The sequence below is a fragment of the Bos taurus genome, chromosome 10, assembly GCF_002263795.3.
Source record: "Bos taurus isolate L1 Dominette 01449 registration number 42190680 breed Hereford chromosome 10, ARS-UCD2.0, whole genome shotgun sequence".
Classification (NCBI taxonomy): Eukaryota; Metazoa; Chordata; class Mammalia; order Artiodactyla; family Bovidae; genus Bos; species Bos taurus.
Window position 1 is genome coordinate 91,088,713 of NC_037337.1, and position 16,614 is coordinate 91,105,326.

Sequence of the window (16,614 nt, forward strand, 5' to 3'; positions counted from 1 at the left end):
TCAAGTCAAATTATAGTATTATTTGTTCTCAATGGCAAATACAATCCCAAAGCATTCTTAACACTCAGTAGAGGCATATACAGAGAACCATGCAGTTATTGGTAATAAAAACCTAGTGTAGATATCTAATGAAATATGAAAATGAAGTTGTGACCTGATTATGAGCTACTAGAACATTATTTTCTATCTTATGTTAGAAATCAGACAAGCTTTGTGTGTATTAACTGCTGGTTGACTTCTAAAATGTATATGCACTGATATAGAACTGTGTTGGCTTCATCTGAAACTGTGGCTTCCATGGGTTTAAAAAATACGTATATTATTTTATTTGCAAAATGACAACCACAAATTTTGATATGTTCAGTTGTTTAAACCAGTGATTTCCAGAAAGTCAATGGTGTCCTACTTATGTAAGCTTTAAAACAGGCAATTTTGAAATAGGTAAATTACTCAGTATAAACCTTAGGAGACTCAAATTGCTGATGGATCTTCTTCAAAACACCTCTCATTTTACAGGAGTATGATACCTGGACATATCTCAGATTTATATCACTTATGTTTCCTACAAAATTGCCCGTGAAACAAAAAATAGCCCATGTGAATGTTATTAAAACTTTGTTCTACAGAAGTTAATTGATGCCTTGTGAGGCAATATTAACATTTATAGGGTTTTGTCATGCAATAAAATTCAATGTTAAAAGTATAATTATTCAAAAAAAATTAACTGAATGGCAACAAGGGTTTTTCTTTCCCTATATTATTGGGATTTTTTCCCCTCCTCCTAAAACCGCCAGCTGTCCTTTGTGAAGTTCCTAGAATAACAATTCGCATAAAACCAGAGACTAAAAATCTTGGTACGGACTGACCCATGGGGACACATTACTATAATTATTTTAAAATAAAATAATAAAAGGGGCGTCCCACAAGGACAAAAGTCTGACTCCTCCTCACAAATGTATTCTACTTGTCAAAGTCACCCCCAAAATCTTCTTAGGAGTAGTTGGAATTGGCTGTCAGAACCAGATGCTCTCAAGTGTCTCACCTCTGTGGTTCTCCTACCCGGGTTTCCCAGTCCTTGGTTGACCATTAATGTTCTCACAGGGATAAACTATTTAATGTAATTCTTGTGATCTCTTCCAGTAGAGGCTGAGGCCATTTCTAAAAACTCTTTCCCCATGATCCTTTCTACACTATCTTCTCTCTCTCTCTCACACACACACAGACACACACACACAAACACAGACACACACACACACAGATACACACACACACACACTTTTCTCTTTTCTTTCTGTCACTGTAGGTTGAATGGAGCATTTTGTTTCCCACGCAGTCTCTAGGAGACAGGCACCATTTCCCCCAATGTCCTTCAAATAAGCTACCTTCATTGCCTGACGATCCTATAGCTTACTGACTCTGTGGCACTGCGCTCTTTTGGAGCAGAGGACTGGAGAGTGGGGGTTTGCTCCTGTTACTTATAAAAAGCTCCAAACTCCCCATTTATCAGGTACATTTGACGACCACAATTGTCACACGTGTACTCTGTCAATTTGGCTAAGCCCAAGAACACGTACATGGAGCCGTGCTAATGATGACCCCTCTGTGTCTTACAAAATGTGCCTTCTGAGACTGTGAGTGAATCCGGGCTGAGTTTCCTAGAGCAGAACCCATGAACTCATGTGTGCTTTTTACCTCAGTTGCTGCCTGTACAGGCTCTACTTCAGCGCCCAACACATGAGTGCACATCCACACACACGCTTACAAGAATGCAATTGGCAAGAAGTCTTGGGATGCCCTCTGCCCCTACTGGAAAGGCATGAAACTAAATCCAATACCTTTCTCCTGCTCTCAAATTTGTCTTGCTGACCTCTTCCCAACCCTAGCTTGCTGTTCTGTTTTTCTATTTTCCCTAAATGCAACTTACTTTTAGCATGTATTAACTTGGTTAGCATTCCTGCCATGACAGGATAATAGACAATTACCCATTTGTCAGTCTTAGCCTCTTTTTTTCTCTCTCAAATGTCTACTTAGGACGTACATCCAGACTGCACGCCCTTTTTATTTTTTTAAAAAATGCAAAACAAAACAAAAAAAATTAAGAAAATGCAAACTTTCTTTTTCAAAGAAAATGCAAAATTCGTTTTTAATGTTGGCTATCACCAAAAGGGGAATCAATAAGCCAGAAAATACAAACAACAACAACAACAAACAAAAAAGTGTCCCCTGATCGCTCTGTCTGTGCCTCCTCAGCGTGTGCATCTGGTTGTTCATCTCTGAAAGTGTGTGAACTACTTTTTTCTTTAAATTATTTTTTGTTCTTTGCTCCCTTCTTGTTTGGGAATTCAGTGCTTTTTGTACTATATCTATCTATCTATATATATTGATGTGTTTCTTTTTAATTGCTGGATCTTTAGATTTGGTTTTATCCAAAACTATGACAAAAAAAGTTATGAATTGTTTTCTGCAACTTTCCCCCACTCCCTCTTTAAATGTGGAACAACTTCAGCTGCAGAATCCCCACAGCCACATCTTCCACATAAGCCCAGTCTCACCAGAATCACACGCACCATGGGTGGCATGGGGAAGATGGGTGACGTCACTCAGACAGTACCCTTCCTATAGAAGGAAGTAATGAATGACCCAGCCAGTGGGCTCCCTGCACAACTTTGTCTTTCAGTCACATAGGAAGATCTCTAACCCCCTCCCCTAACTCTCGATGGGGCTGTGTGGCTGCCGATGAAGTTTTTCAACTTGAATGCATAAACCTAGTCTCCTTGTTTTTGCTTTTAACCTTCTGATCATTATTATAAGTAGTAGTATTATTATTACTATTATTATTTCATGTATCTTGGCTACTTTTAGTAGGACAAAAGTTTAACTGTTTTTATTATTGGAAAATCTTTAATGAAACTGTAATGACTTTTGGAATAATTGCATGTTGAAGAAGTTGCAGCTTAGGGTGTGTGAGATTGTCAGTGTTAGAGTTCTGTTCTTTATATCTGTAGATGGGCATGTGTAGGCTCATTTGTTTTTGTATATTGCCCATCCCTTCCTTACAGCCAGAAGCTCTAATGCAGCTAGATCACTCCGTGCCGCCCTTACATGGACATGGCGACTCACTTACACATTTACTCCCATCATCTTCATCTCTTGTGTAGTACACTCATAGATATGACCCTGCCCTTTCTGCATCTTCCCTTCCCATCCCCCTCCTTTCTTTAGCATTGTTCAAATTTATGTGCTGTCATCCATCCCCTTCAATTAAAGAAATTCTAAAACTTGTCAAAAAAAGACAAAAAGATTTAAACTCAATATATATCTGAGAACCTATATTAATGCAGAAATTCATTCAAAACTCTCTAGATTCATAGATTTTTTTAAAAAGGCAAATTATAAAATTAAACAGGATTTTTTTAAAAAGTTTTTTTTTTAAATCATCGCAATCAGAATAATTTCAAATTCAAAATTTATATGCCCTCCCAAGCCCCTGAAAGTAAAAAAAATTGGTAAAGTGCAGATTTTTTTTTCTTTTCATGTTATGTGGTGTGGATGTATGTGTTGTTGCCTCCTGTATCATCCTCTGTTGTAAATTATTATATTTGAAAATTAGACATTTTGCTCAAAAGTTTTAAAAGAAATGACAACAAAAAAAGCAAGTTACAAGAATGTGGCAATTCTATTTGTCCAAGAGCATTCTTACACAACTTTCTTTTGTAAATTTTTCTTTCATGCCAAAAAACATGCGGGCAATTTGTTGATGTAAGTTGACTATAAATTAATACAGTATGCTTTTTTTTAAATTATTGTGTCTATATGGAGATGATTTCTTTCTTTATTTTCTCTACAACAACCTGTATTTTTTAATTTGCTTTTATTTTTCTTTCTGTCCTTCCTTAATTGTGAATGCCTTGATGTTGATGTTATTTGCTCTCTTTCCCTCTAGCTTACTTTGGCCCTGAAGTTGATTTTATTTTCTACTCTATTATTTTTTAAGATAATAGTAAATGTTTTATTTCATTTGTGTCTATTTGCTTAATTTTCACTGTTATGTTTTGTGCTGAATTGCTCCTAATAATCGATGTGAATTCTACTCTTGGTGGAAAGGTATAGGTAAATTGTTCTTACCATCCAAGGGAAGCCTGACCTCTTTGCCTGAACCAACTTTTAAAGCTTTGAAAGTAATGGTAGTCTCTACAGTGGGATGTGAAATTAGATACAACCTATGGGAGGCCTGTACCCTAGAAGAAAATTAATTGAGTTAACTACAAGTGTTATTAGTGGTAATTACATCCTAATTTAACTCCTTAGAAAACATTTGGGGAAATCAGTCCCTGATTTTATTTTCCTTCAGCACAGGGGAAATAAGATACTCTCAAGTGACTATGGTAGAGTTTGTTTTATCCAGGATTAAAATATCACCATCACTGAAAACTACAAAATCAGACTGATTGAGAAAAGAGACATCATGAATCTCAGGTATCTTAAGTATTGTCCTATGATAATTGATAATGCTGCCTTCCAAAGTATACAACTAACTACGGTGAAAGACACCCATGCACAGTAAGCGCCCGACCTCCCCTCCTCCCTGTCTGTCCTTCCTTTTCCCTTTCTGTTAATATTTGCCATTTCTCTCAAGGATTTAATCAGGTAACCTTTAAAAGGATCCTAAGAGTCTCTCAAGAAGAAACACAATGATTTTCACACCTAAAGTTTTACTTAGGAAATGTTTTCGGTAGGTATTACCATTTGTGTGACTCTACCATGAGAATACCCCTTGCCCTTAAAGGTATTTGGATCAGTTATGCACTTCAGGAAACATAAGATCAGCAAGAAGTGCTATAGAATTTTTAAATAAAAAAGTTACTTGCTTCACTCTAATTTTAGGATTGGTATTACTATTGCAAAAATATCAAACTGAAGTGTGGATAAGGGATATGTTTCCAACTCAGCAGCATCTGTGAGTGAGCTTTATCAGCCTTGGTTTATACGAGTGTATATTGTTTGATGTGCTGGATGATAGTTTAGGTGTAAAACTAAGAACCTCCTAAATGGAGTGCTATTTTATCTAATTGGAACATTTTGTTTTTGTTGAAGATGCCTAAGTCCATTTGATATAAGGCTAGTCATTTCTTTTAAATATAAGCTTGTGGGGTTATTATAAATCATTCTTCAAACACTGCATTAAAAATAGCCTTAATTATCTAGATCCTATATTGTTATACTTCCAGCTCAGCATGAGACTACTCTTATTAAAAATGGTCAGAAAAAAGTAATCAACAGTATCAGTGTTTATAGGCCCAAAATACCTAATAGAAATATTACTAATATCTAGCATATTGGAATAGCAGTCATCTCTGTGCTAAATATTAACATGCATTTTAAGTGACACTAACATGAATCATTTTTTACACTGGTGGCTTGAGGTAAGCTGTGTTATTATTTCTATTTTACAAAGAATTTAATAAATTTGACCAACTCATAGGGCTAGTAAACCAGAAAACTGTGATGCTAACCTAAGTCTGAGTGATTTCAAAGGCAAAACTCTTAATCAATATGCAGATGAAAAACTCCACAAGACATTCCTTCTTTTACACTTTCCAGATGGTGCTAGTGATAAAGAACCCACTAGCCAATGCAGGAAATGCAGGTTCCATTTCTGGGTCGGGGAGATCCCCTGGAGGAGGGCATGGCAACCCTCTCCAGTATTCTTTTCTGGAGAATCCCATGGACAGTGGAGCCTGGTGGGCTACAGTCCATGGGGTCGCAGAGTCAGACACGACTAAAGCGACTTAGCATGCACACCCACACAATGATATCAAGGGGCTATTGCTCATCTTATCTGGGCATATCTTGAAAAGAATAGACTCTGTAGCCTTTCAGAATCAAATCCATTTCAGATAAAGTATGGGGAAAATGTCCTGCCCAAAGATTCTCATCTCATTAAAATACTATTTAAAAAGCTAAGTCCCTTTGAGACACTTGAATTTTTCCGGTGTCTACTCCCCAGGGACTTGCCATGTCTATCCATGACTATTTATCCTGAGGATGGTTGAAGAAGAGCTTCACGGTTCCAAGTTTCCAGATATGGATGTGTTACAAATATACGCTTCTGTGGCACCGAATGACTAAATGAATACAATTCAATAACTAATTTGGTGGGGGAAAATGACTCCTCCCCACTGTGTGTGAGTTTCCCAGCAGAGAATTAGGAAAATGAAAATAAGAGATGAGGTAAAGAACCTAAACACAGATAAAAAGAAATTTAAGGACTTGGAGCATGTTGTCTTCTCCCAGAGTCTCATTCTTCAGTGTCACTGTTCTTCAAATTTTTGTGACTTCTAAGACCCAAATATCTCCAGAGAGGCAAAGGTTGGAGCCATATTGAAACTTTCTGCTTCTCTTCTTATGTTTTGAGATGACCCACCACATCACTATAACCTGCAACATTCTCACAGTTCAGAAGAGTTCTATTAAATTTTTAATACACTGTCTTTTCCCATGGCAGAGAGCCCCTTTTGCTGAATATCAGCCCTAGATGCATGAATTATATATCTATAAATACACTCATAAAGTAAAAAAGCAGGGCAGCCTTCAGGGCTAAAATAGACCTTTTATATCCCTAGTGATCTCTCTGGTTTAAAGAAGAACACAACCCTGTCAAAAAAGAGTATATATTCCTGATTTAAAATGCTAACTTTAAGGAAAACAGATAGTTCTTATTCCAAACCAAAGGAAAATTCTGGGGACAGAATAGGAAATGAGAGTTTTGATGGATTACAGGTTTTGTAATACTCTGCCAGCAGCTCCTGATGACTTTAAGCTTATTGCTTCTGTGAATACTTTTGTAAGCATGGCCATCTGAGAGATCACTGACTTCATGGTCTTTGGGCAGTGAAAAAAATTATCAGCTGCTCCAACATTTCTGAGGATAGTCACTTTGGATTAACACAAATAAACATGAAATCTTAAATAGCCTTCTGCAGTCAAAGTCATTTCTAGTAAGGATCTAATGATGGGAGAAACACTTCCCTCGCCTGTTTATCTCAAATGATGTGAGAGCCCTTGGACTCGTCTGGACCCTAGAGTCATCTTAAATATAGAATTTGATATAAAAATGACATATACTTATCCCAGGCACCTTTCCCGTTTACTGTTATCTAAAAATTTCCACCTATATTCACTCTAATTCCCCTTTATAACCAACTCCTATACCCCAGTGGACTCCCTTTTAAACTAAAGACATTTCTTCCAATTCCTTAAGATGCAAAGGCAGGGGAGCTATGGAAGTTTCTACAATTTCATTGATAAAACATTACCAGGTTTTAGGCTCAAAAGCCCCTAAGAGGTGCATAATTTATCATTTTTATCACTACTACTAGGATTACTAGTAGCATGGCCAAGAAAATTGAAGATTACAGTTTTAACAGATGCTGTTATTAAAACTCTGCACCAGCCTACCCATCATTTTAATTTTGAAATAAGCTTTTACCATTTCACAAAAAGGCCCCATCAACTTTTAGAAGCTCTTTGTTAATTAGTAAGCTTCCAGACCTTCTTTCCTTCCCATCATGAAAAGGATGATTTTCACTTTTTTTCCTGCTCCAAGAGAGATGCTCACTTCAGGGTGTTGAATGAGAAGTGAAACGCAAAGGAAAGTGGAAGTGATTCAACTGCAGAATGAGCAGTGTGTAGATGTTGTAGGTTTTTTTTTAACAACAAAGACACTCTGGAAGCTTTAGCTAGAATTGAAAAGACAGGGGGAAGAAACAGGCAAACGTTAAGACTCCAGTTGGGTGTCACAGATGGCACACTAAAAGTGCAGATGAATGCCACTCTGTAATCAGGAAGACCGTGATCTTCACCTCACGTAAAGGGACACTCACATCCTACTTAACAATTTGCCTTTGCCTTCAATGATCTGTCCCAGGACTTTGCCTCCCAACAAATCAGTCATTCCTTGCCCTTTATCCCAGTTTATTTTCCACTTAATACATATTGGGTTGACTTTTATCCTTGCTCTAAAAGGCAAATGACCCTCCGTATTCGTGCCAGAAAAGAACACCCGTGCTAAACCTTTGTTCTGGGTGAGATGGGTACGAACATCCTGCCTTGTCCTCCAGAGGCAAGTAACATCATTCTGAGCAATCCTAAGGGAATCTTTAAGCAGGCTGCAAGTGCCTTCACTCCTTTGTTCTCACTGCTCTTTCCTTACTCAAAACTGCCTGCTTCCATCACCTTAAATATAACACTCGGGGCTGGAAGAAGAGGGGGAAAAGGAGGCACCTCGGGGTTAGTTTTAAGACTGGCTTACCTTTGGGGGCCTGTATTCTAAATTCCACTTATAAAAACTAGCAAAAGTGTGTAAATTATGCATTAAATAAGTTGCAAGACATATGAATTATATATGGTCACAATGTAAAAAAAAAAAAAAAAAACACACCATAGCCCTGCTAGCCCAGGAAAGCAAGCCTGAAGCTTTGTAAAATCTGCAAATGAGCAAAAATGGGTTGCTCAATAGCTGCAAACTCTGAGCGCTAGAAGAGAAGCTTGGGGTTTAGAGCACAGGCCAAAATATCATCTTGAGATTCTCAGAAAGGTTCTTGTTTTATTTCCCCACATATGTAACATCGTTGGGTAGGTCAGGAAGGACAGTCCCATGCTCTCTTGTGCCTTCCGTTCCATATGGTACGCATCGGGTACACTGTTGCCAAGCTCTCTGACTCAGTTTCTCTGGCAGAGAATGAAAGCTTCTGACATGGATGAAAGCAGATTAACTGGGGCAGGGACTCATCATGCCGTCTCTGCTAGAAGATTTTTTTAAAAGCAATGGTTGGAATAATTTTTCAAATAAATTTAACAGAAGACATGAACTGTGACTTCCTGAGATTCTTTCTCTGTTTGAAAATAACACTATAAGGAGACACAGGATTATCTTGCTTTACATACAGGAATAATAAGCTTGGCCCTACATTTAGGTGAGTAACAGCCACCACAGAATATTTGTGATAACCATGATTTCCAGGGACTATAATTTAGTGAACTCTTCTGACCTTCCTTTCCTGACCTAGTCCTAGTATAAGGGCAGTAACAAGGTCTGTGGGTAAACTGATAAATATCTACTACTCTAAATAAGAATCACTGATCTTAAAAATTCACTTTGCTCTTTCTACATTTCTGGATCTAAAAGTAAGTTTCCAGTAAGTCATGGATATATAGCCTGGGTATTTTTAAAATCTAGTATCTGCTCAGTGTATATTGCATATAACATAAAAGCAATGTATGAATATAACATTAGAGCAATACAAAGCAAGTTGTTGTTTTATAGTCAGAGGAGTTTCTGGAACAGCATAGTCAAAATGGGCCTATTGTATGAACATTTTCAACCTCTGTAAGTTCCCCTTACTTAGCTTATAGTAAAGGACAACTACACTTGATAAATGTGAAATAAAAAGTAGTAACTTATAAAATACTGAAGATGAGCTCTTTTGTGTTCCTTGATCTTGATATCAGTGACATGGAAAATCTGTCATTCTCATCCTAATGGGAGCAAATAAGTAGAAACCCAAGAATAAAATTGGAGAAGGAAATGGCAACCCACTCCAGTATTCTTGCCTGGAGAATCCTGTGGACAGAGGGGCCTGGTGGGCTGCTATCCATAGGGTCGCACAGAGTTGGGCATGACTGAAGTGACTGAGCATGCATGTATGCCTTGGAGAAGGAAATGGCAACCTACCCCAGTATTCTTGCCCGGAGAATCCCAGGGACAGAGGAGCCTGGTGGGCTGCCATCTATGGGGTCACACAGAGTCGGGCATGACTGAAGCGACTTAGCAGCAGCAGCGGCAAGAAGAAAATAAAGAAATGCTCAGATTAATCACATGCATGTGTTCATGTACACACACACACACACATGCACAATTGATGGTGAGTATCTGCAATGGTGTAGTTAAATGTCATCATCCCATAAGCAGATCCTGGAAAAAAGCCTATTTGAATTCTATCTAAATAATTACTTGAGAGTATCTTTAAATATCTAAGCCCTCACTCTATGAATTTCAGGTTTTGGTGGCAAGAGGCATACCATGGGCTCTAGATCAGCATAGAATGATTAGGCTGCAAGTAGAGAGGGTCTGGATGTGCATCCAAGGTTCTCATCATTTCTGAGATGTGACCTATGAACTGCATTCACTGAGCACGGCTGTGACTTGTGTTTCTACAAATGTACTAATTCTGTTTCTCTTTTTTCTTTTCCATCCCAGGAGGTGAATTAGTTATCCCTCTTCTTGTAGAAGACCCTTTAGCTACCCCTCCTATTGCTACTCGTGCACCTTCCATTACACTCCCCCCTACCTTCCGCCCCCTCCTCACCATTATTGAGACCACCAAAGATTCCCTGTCTATGACCTCTGAGGCGGGGTTACCTTGCTTGTCGGACCAAGGCAGCGATGGTTGTGATGATGATGGCTTGGTGATATCTGGGTATGGCTCAGGGGAAACCTTTGACTCTAACCTGCCCCCTACTGATGATGAAGATTTTTACACCACCTTCTCCTTGGTAACAGATAAGAGTCTTTCCACTTCAATCTTCGAAGGTGGCTACAAAGCACATGCGCCCAAGTGGGAATCCAAGGACTTTAGACCTAACAAAGCCTCCGAAACTAGTAGGACTACTACCACATCTTTGTCCCCTGAGCTGATCCGCTTCACAGCTTCCTCCTCGTCTGGGATGGTGCCCAAATTGCCAGCTGGCAAAATGAATAACCGTGAGCTCAAACCCCAGCCTGATCTAGTCTTGCTTCCGTTGCCCACTGCCTATGAGCTAGACAGCACCAAACTGAAGAGCCCACTAATTACTTCCCCCATGTTCCGTAATGTGCCCACAGCAAACCCCACGGAGCCGGGAGTCAGACGGGTCCCGGGGGCCTCAGAGGTGATCCGCGAGTCCAGCAGCACAACAGGGATGGTCGTCGGCATTGTGGCTGCAGCCGCCCTCTGCATCTTGATCCTCCTGTACGCCATGTACAAGTACAGGAACAGGGACGAGGGCTCCTACCAGGTGGACGAGACGCGGAACTACATCAGCAACTCGGCGCAGAGCAACGGCACGCTGCTCAAGGAGAAGCCACCGAGCTCGAAGGGCGGCCACAAGAAACAGAAAAACAAGGACAAGGAGTACTACGTGTAGGCGCCACGCCGCCGCTCCCGGCGCGCGAAGCTGAGCCCGGGTCGTTCCTCTGCCCACAGACGCGCGTGTACTTGGCAACCTGAGCATCCCGCAGGGGTCAGAACTGTCCTAGGAGACGGGGCTGTATGGACCATGACTCCGGTGGGGAAAATCATTCGTGAACAGAACACCAAGATGCACCTAACCGAGAAGGCGCAAGCCACGGGCTGCTTTGACGCAGTCGCCGCTCGGAGACAGAAAGTTCTTTCTGCCCTGCTGTGTCAGCCAGCACACACTTTTGCACGCTGGAGTGAGCAGGTGGCTCCCCGCCCCCGCCCCCCCCGGCCCCCCAACTTTTCGCAGACTTGGAAGCTTCCTTCTCTTGAGGACCTTTCACCCAAGGTAGAAGACTTCATGGCTTACTTGTTCCATAACTCCAAGTGAGTCTGTAATAATGTTTGTGAAGCTTGACTGTAATAATGGTTTTTTTTTGTTTGTTTGTTTGTTTAATTATGTAAAAAACAAAAAACAAAAAAAAGAAAAGAAAAAAAAGTTAAAAACAACAAAACCCCACCCTTATCTGGTTCTGGCCAGTGTGCGTGTAACTTTTCAAGATCTGAGGGGAAAAAAATGGCTTTTGGGTATTTGATTATTTTTTGAAAATAACTGGACATAAGAAGAAGAAAAACAAAATCTCAGAAAACAAAAGTAAGAGAGACTATTGCCATATGAACTCAAAAGCTACCATGGTGTTCACTCTACATATCAGGTTGTGGTGTTTCTAGAATCTGTTGTCTGTTTCTATATGAGGCTTTGCTGCACACATAGCAAAATCATGGGATGGATGATGGTTCTGATTGGAAAAGCTGGTCCCTCAGGATCAAATTCCAGAATTTGCCACCCAAACCCTGAACAGATGTGGTTAGGGCTGGCTTTCTCAGAGCTATCAGCTTCACTTAACAATATTGTTCCTGTCCATGAGCCCAGCCAAACTGAGGTAAAGGAGATAGCCCCACAAATTAAAACAGAGCCTTTCCTAGGAAAGGGGGCCGGGGGGTGGGCTGGATCTGTGACTGATCGAAATGCATGCGAATATAAGAGAAAAGACAGTACAAGAAGTCTGTTACAGAATCAAAACAGACAATAGGGGAGTTCAACTTGTGATAGAACCACAAAAGGTCACACAAGCCAAACACAGCGTGACAGAGTGCAAAACTCATAGTTCTTCCCCCGCCCCCAACATGATAATGTTTTTCCTAGTGATTTAATTTTCCAGCCTGACATTTACAGATAACTCTATCCTTCCATTTGCTCACGTCTCCCTTCACCCATTTTTTCTAAAGATAAATAAATAACAAATGAATAAAGCTGCTGTGACACACACACACAAAATGGAATTTAATAGTATAATATATATAAATAAATATATATACAGATATATTTATCATGGTATGTTTGATGGGATGACTGAAACAGGAAAACTGTTAAAATCTTGAAGTGGAATGAGAATGTTGTTTTCAAAGAAAATAACAAAACAACAAAAAGTAAACCTTAAAATGTGAAGAAAGTGTGAGTTTTAGTTTTGTCACAGTTAACTGTGTCAAGGAGAATAAAAAAAAAAAAACTCTTCTCAGATTTTGTTTACATATTTTACTACATTTTTGCTGGTATAGTTCCTTAGCCACCTGTGTACATACTGCTTTGAGAACTGTTCTTTCCTTTGTTTATTTCCGTTTGTTTGATTTCTGTTCTAGTTGTCTTTCTTTCTGAAAAGAGGAAACAATGTACAGTAAAACAATAAACTGGTTCTGTGGCCATACCTAACCCGAAAGCAAGAGACGAAGCAAGACAAGTATTTACATGAAAATGAAATGTGTCCTCTGGAGGGTCAGATATATACAGTTTCTTTTGTACAGATGAAAATCAATCAGCTGTTTAGATTTAGTAATCTACTCTTGCTGGTCTTTGTAAGTTGCATGAATATTTGACTTTGAGAAAATATCTTAAAGATGTGGGGCAAAAAATGCAATCTCAATGATGGTAGCCTTTACTAATGTGTATGGAAAGAGGTGTTCCTCATTACCTGATATTTCAATGTGTTAAGAGTTTTGGATTATTTTATTATCATTGGAAAAGACAGGATTATAAAGAGGTATCAGAGCACGATTTTAGATAACTTAAATGGCCCAACCTATATGAAGTTGATTATATCTCGATGTCTGTAAAAGATTGCTGTTCTTGGAGTCTTGAGGTCTTGTGAACTGATTTCCTGCTTTCTTTCTTTGCATTTTTTTATTTGAGTAAAAATACATTTGTTATATTCCTTTTAGTGTAAGTTTCTATTTGGACAATTTTATGGGAACATGTGCATTCTGTATGTTAGCTTCTATCATATTCCTGTTGTTTTATGAGCAAACTCTTAAGAAATTTATTTTATGATGTTGTGAAGTTACTGCTTTTTTTTCCCTTTTCTCTTTTATTTCATATTTGCATTTTTGTTCAAGGATATGCTTAGCAATAAAATGTTCTTCCCAATCCTTGTATGATGATGCATTTTTATTTTCCAAACATTTATTAAAAGATCTTGCACTGGGGCTAAATATGATCATCATATTAGAAGTTAAGTAAATTAGGACCATGTTCATGGGAACTAAAATATTAAAAATCACTACTAATTGCTTATCTAAAGTTATCAAAAGTGATATATTTGTGGGCTAAGCAGTTATTGTCTGTCAACTGAGGCATTATTTTTAGATTATTATTATTATTGTTTACATAATGATTGTTATTACATTATTATTTAGATAAGGTAACCAGGAAGGAAAAACTCCTAAACAGGTAAGACTACAGAAGCATTTTATTCTGGAAAAAAAATTATTAGATACTATATTTTTTTAAGTGTTTGGTAACATAAAGTATTTGCTGTAAGTTAACAAACTTTCAACAGTTTTCCAGAACCATGTTCTATATTTTCCAAAACCGTGTTCTTATCTGAAGCACTGGAAAGTTTTAGGTGGCTTCTTTCCAAGCCTCCTGGCATACTGAAAATTTTCAGAAAAATGCTAAATCCAAAGACAAATTTAAGTGAGTGCTTAAATTTTAGCAGCTTCTTTCTAGATTTTCAGATTACAAATTCTGTAACATTCATTACAGCTGGAACCTTTGTCATTACTCAGGTGTCCTTGATATGCTGGTTCCTTAAGCACATGCTTACTTTGCCAATTGGATAATCCATGATACTCTACATTTTTTATCATGATCTAGAAACATGGGGTAACTAAATACCTGTACTATAACCATATTTTGGTTACCAATTTTTAAAGAGTTATAATCAAAAACAAATATGACTAACCCTGTTCCTTCAGATTTCATTGGTGGAATGGTTATATTATTGACTATCAAGGAAATAGATAATGAGGCTTAATAATATTAAACTATGAAAAGTTCCTGTTTTTATTCCTGTTTCAGATAATTGACATAAAGAGGTCAACTTGGCCAGACGTTGGGGTAAGCAAAGGAAGTATAGATTTAATAAAATGTTAAACTTGCCAGAGAAATTTCCAGATGATGGGTAATATAGTAGAGTTATCAAGATCTAAGTGGCATTTGCTCAGATACTTTGGTTAATGTCCATGAACAGAAGTACTTTTTCATTGTTTCCATGAGGAGGTATTGACTATACCATCTCTTTCCAGTGTGTTTAACTTTGGCCGTGGGCTTTGAAATCAGAAAAGCTTAGTTCATAAATCTTGGCTGTGAATCACGGGTCTGTCCTTTATCAGTTGTCAAACCTTGAGTAAAGTGTGCAGCGACTTTAACTTCATCCATATGATATCGCCTTCCTCTTAGTGTTGTTCTATAATTAAATGAGCTCACTTGCATAAAAGAGCCTGGTTATAAGCACAGTGACTGGCCCATTGCCCTCAAATAGCAATGGCTAAATTGTCTTATTCAGTTCAGTTGCTCAGTCGTGTCGGACTCTTTGAGACCCCATGAATCGCAGCACGCCAGGCCTCCCTGTCCATCACCAACTCCCGGAGTTCACTCACACTCACGTCCATCAAGTCAGTGATGCCATCCAGCCATCTCATCCTCTGTCGTCCCCTTCTCCTCCTGCCTCCAATCCCTCCAAGCATCAGAATCTTTTCCAATGAGTCAACTCTTCCCATGAGGTGGCCAAAATACTGGAGTTTCGGCTTTAGCATCATTCCTTCCAAAGAAATCCCAGGGCTGATCTCCTTCAGAATAGACTGGTTGGATCTCCTTGCAGTCCAAGGGACTCTCAAGAGTCTTCTCCAACACCACAGTTCAAAAGCATCAATTCTTCACCACTCAGCTTCCTTCACAGTCCAACTCTCACATCCATACATGACCACTGGAAAAACCATTGCCTTGACTAGATGGACCTTTGTTGGCAAAGTAATGTCTCAGCTTCTCAATATGCTATCTAGGTTGGTCATAACTTTTCTTCAAAGGAGTAAGCGTCTTTTAATTTCATGGCTGCAATCACAATCTGCAGTGATTTTGGAGCCCCCCAAAATAAAGTCTGACACTGTTTCCACTGTTTCCCCTTCTATTTCCCATGAAGTGATGGGACCAGATGGCATGATCTTAGTTTTCTGAATGTTGAGCTTTAGGCCAACTTTTTCACTCTCATCTTTCACTTTCATCAAAAAGCTTTTTAGTTCCTCTTCACTTTCTGCTATAAGGGAGGTGTTATCTGCATATCTGAGGTTATTGATATTTCTCCCAGCAATCTTGATTCCAGCTTGTGCTTCTTCCAGCCCAGCTTTTCTCATGATGTACTGTGCATAGAAATTAAATAAGCAGGGTGACAATATACAGCCTTGATGTACTCCTTTTCCTATTTGGAACCAGTCTGTTGTTCCATGTCCAGTTCTAACTGTTGCTTCCTGACCTGCATACAAATTTCTCAAGAGGCAGATCAGGTGTTCTGGTATTCCCATCTCTTTCAGAATTTCCCACAGTTTATTGTGATCCACACAGTCAAAGGCTTTGGCATAGTCAATAAAGCAGAAATAGATGTTTTTATGGAACGCTCTTGCTTTTTCCATTATCCAGCAGATGTTGGCAATTTGCTCTCTGGTTCCTCTGCCTTTTCTAAAACCAGCTTGAACATCTGGAAGTTCATGGTTCACATACTGCGGAAGCCTGGCTTGCAGAATTTTGAGCATTACTTTACTAGCGTGTGAGATGAGTGCAATTGTGCAGTAGTTTGAGCATTCTTTGGCATTGCCTTTCTTTGGGATTGGAATGAAAACTGACCTTTTCCAGTCCCGTGGCCACTGCTGAGTTTTCCAAATTTGCTGGCATATTGAGTGCAGCACTTTCACAGCATCATTTCAGTATTTGAAATAGCTCAACTGGAATTCCATCACCTCCACTAGCTTTGTTCATAGTGATGCTTCCTAAGGCCCATTTGACTTCACA

The 16,614-nt window shown here is 38.9% G+C and overlaps 1 protein-coding gene across 15 annotated transcripts in view; it reads left to right on the forward strand.

Moving 5' to 3' along the window:
* Nucleotides 1-13,698, forward strand: part of NRXN3 (neurexin 3) — a 1,815,083-nt gene extending 1,801,385 nt beyond the window's left edge. For 6 of the 15 annotated variants that reach the window (XM_059890630.1, XM_059890631.1, XM_024997815.2 and 3 more), the window contains one exon: nt 10,259-13,698. In XM_059890630.1, coding sequence (XP_059746613.1) covers nt 10,259-11,184 — 926 coding nt within the window. In that variant the 3' untranslated portion in view covers nt 11,185-13,698. 15 annotated transcript variants of the gene reach the window in all.
* The last annotated feature ends 2,916 nt before the right edge of the window (nt 13,699-16,614 follow it).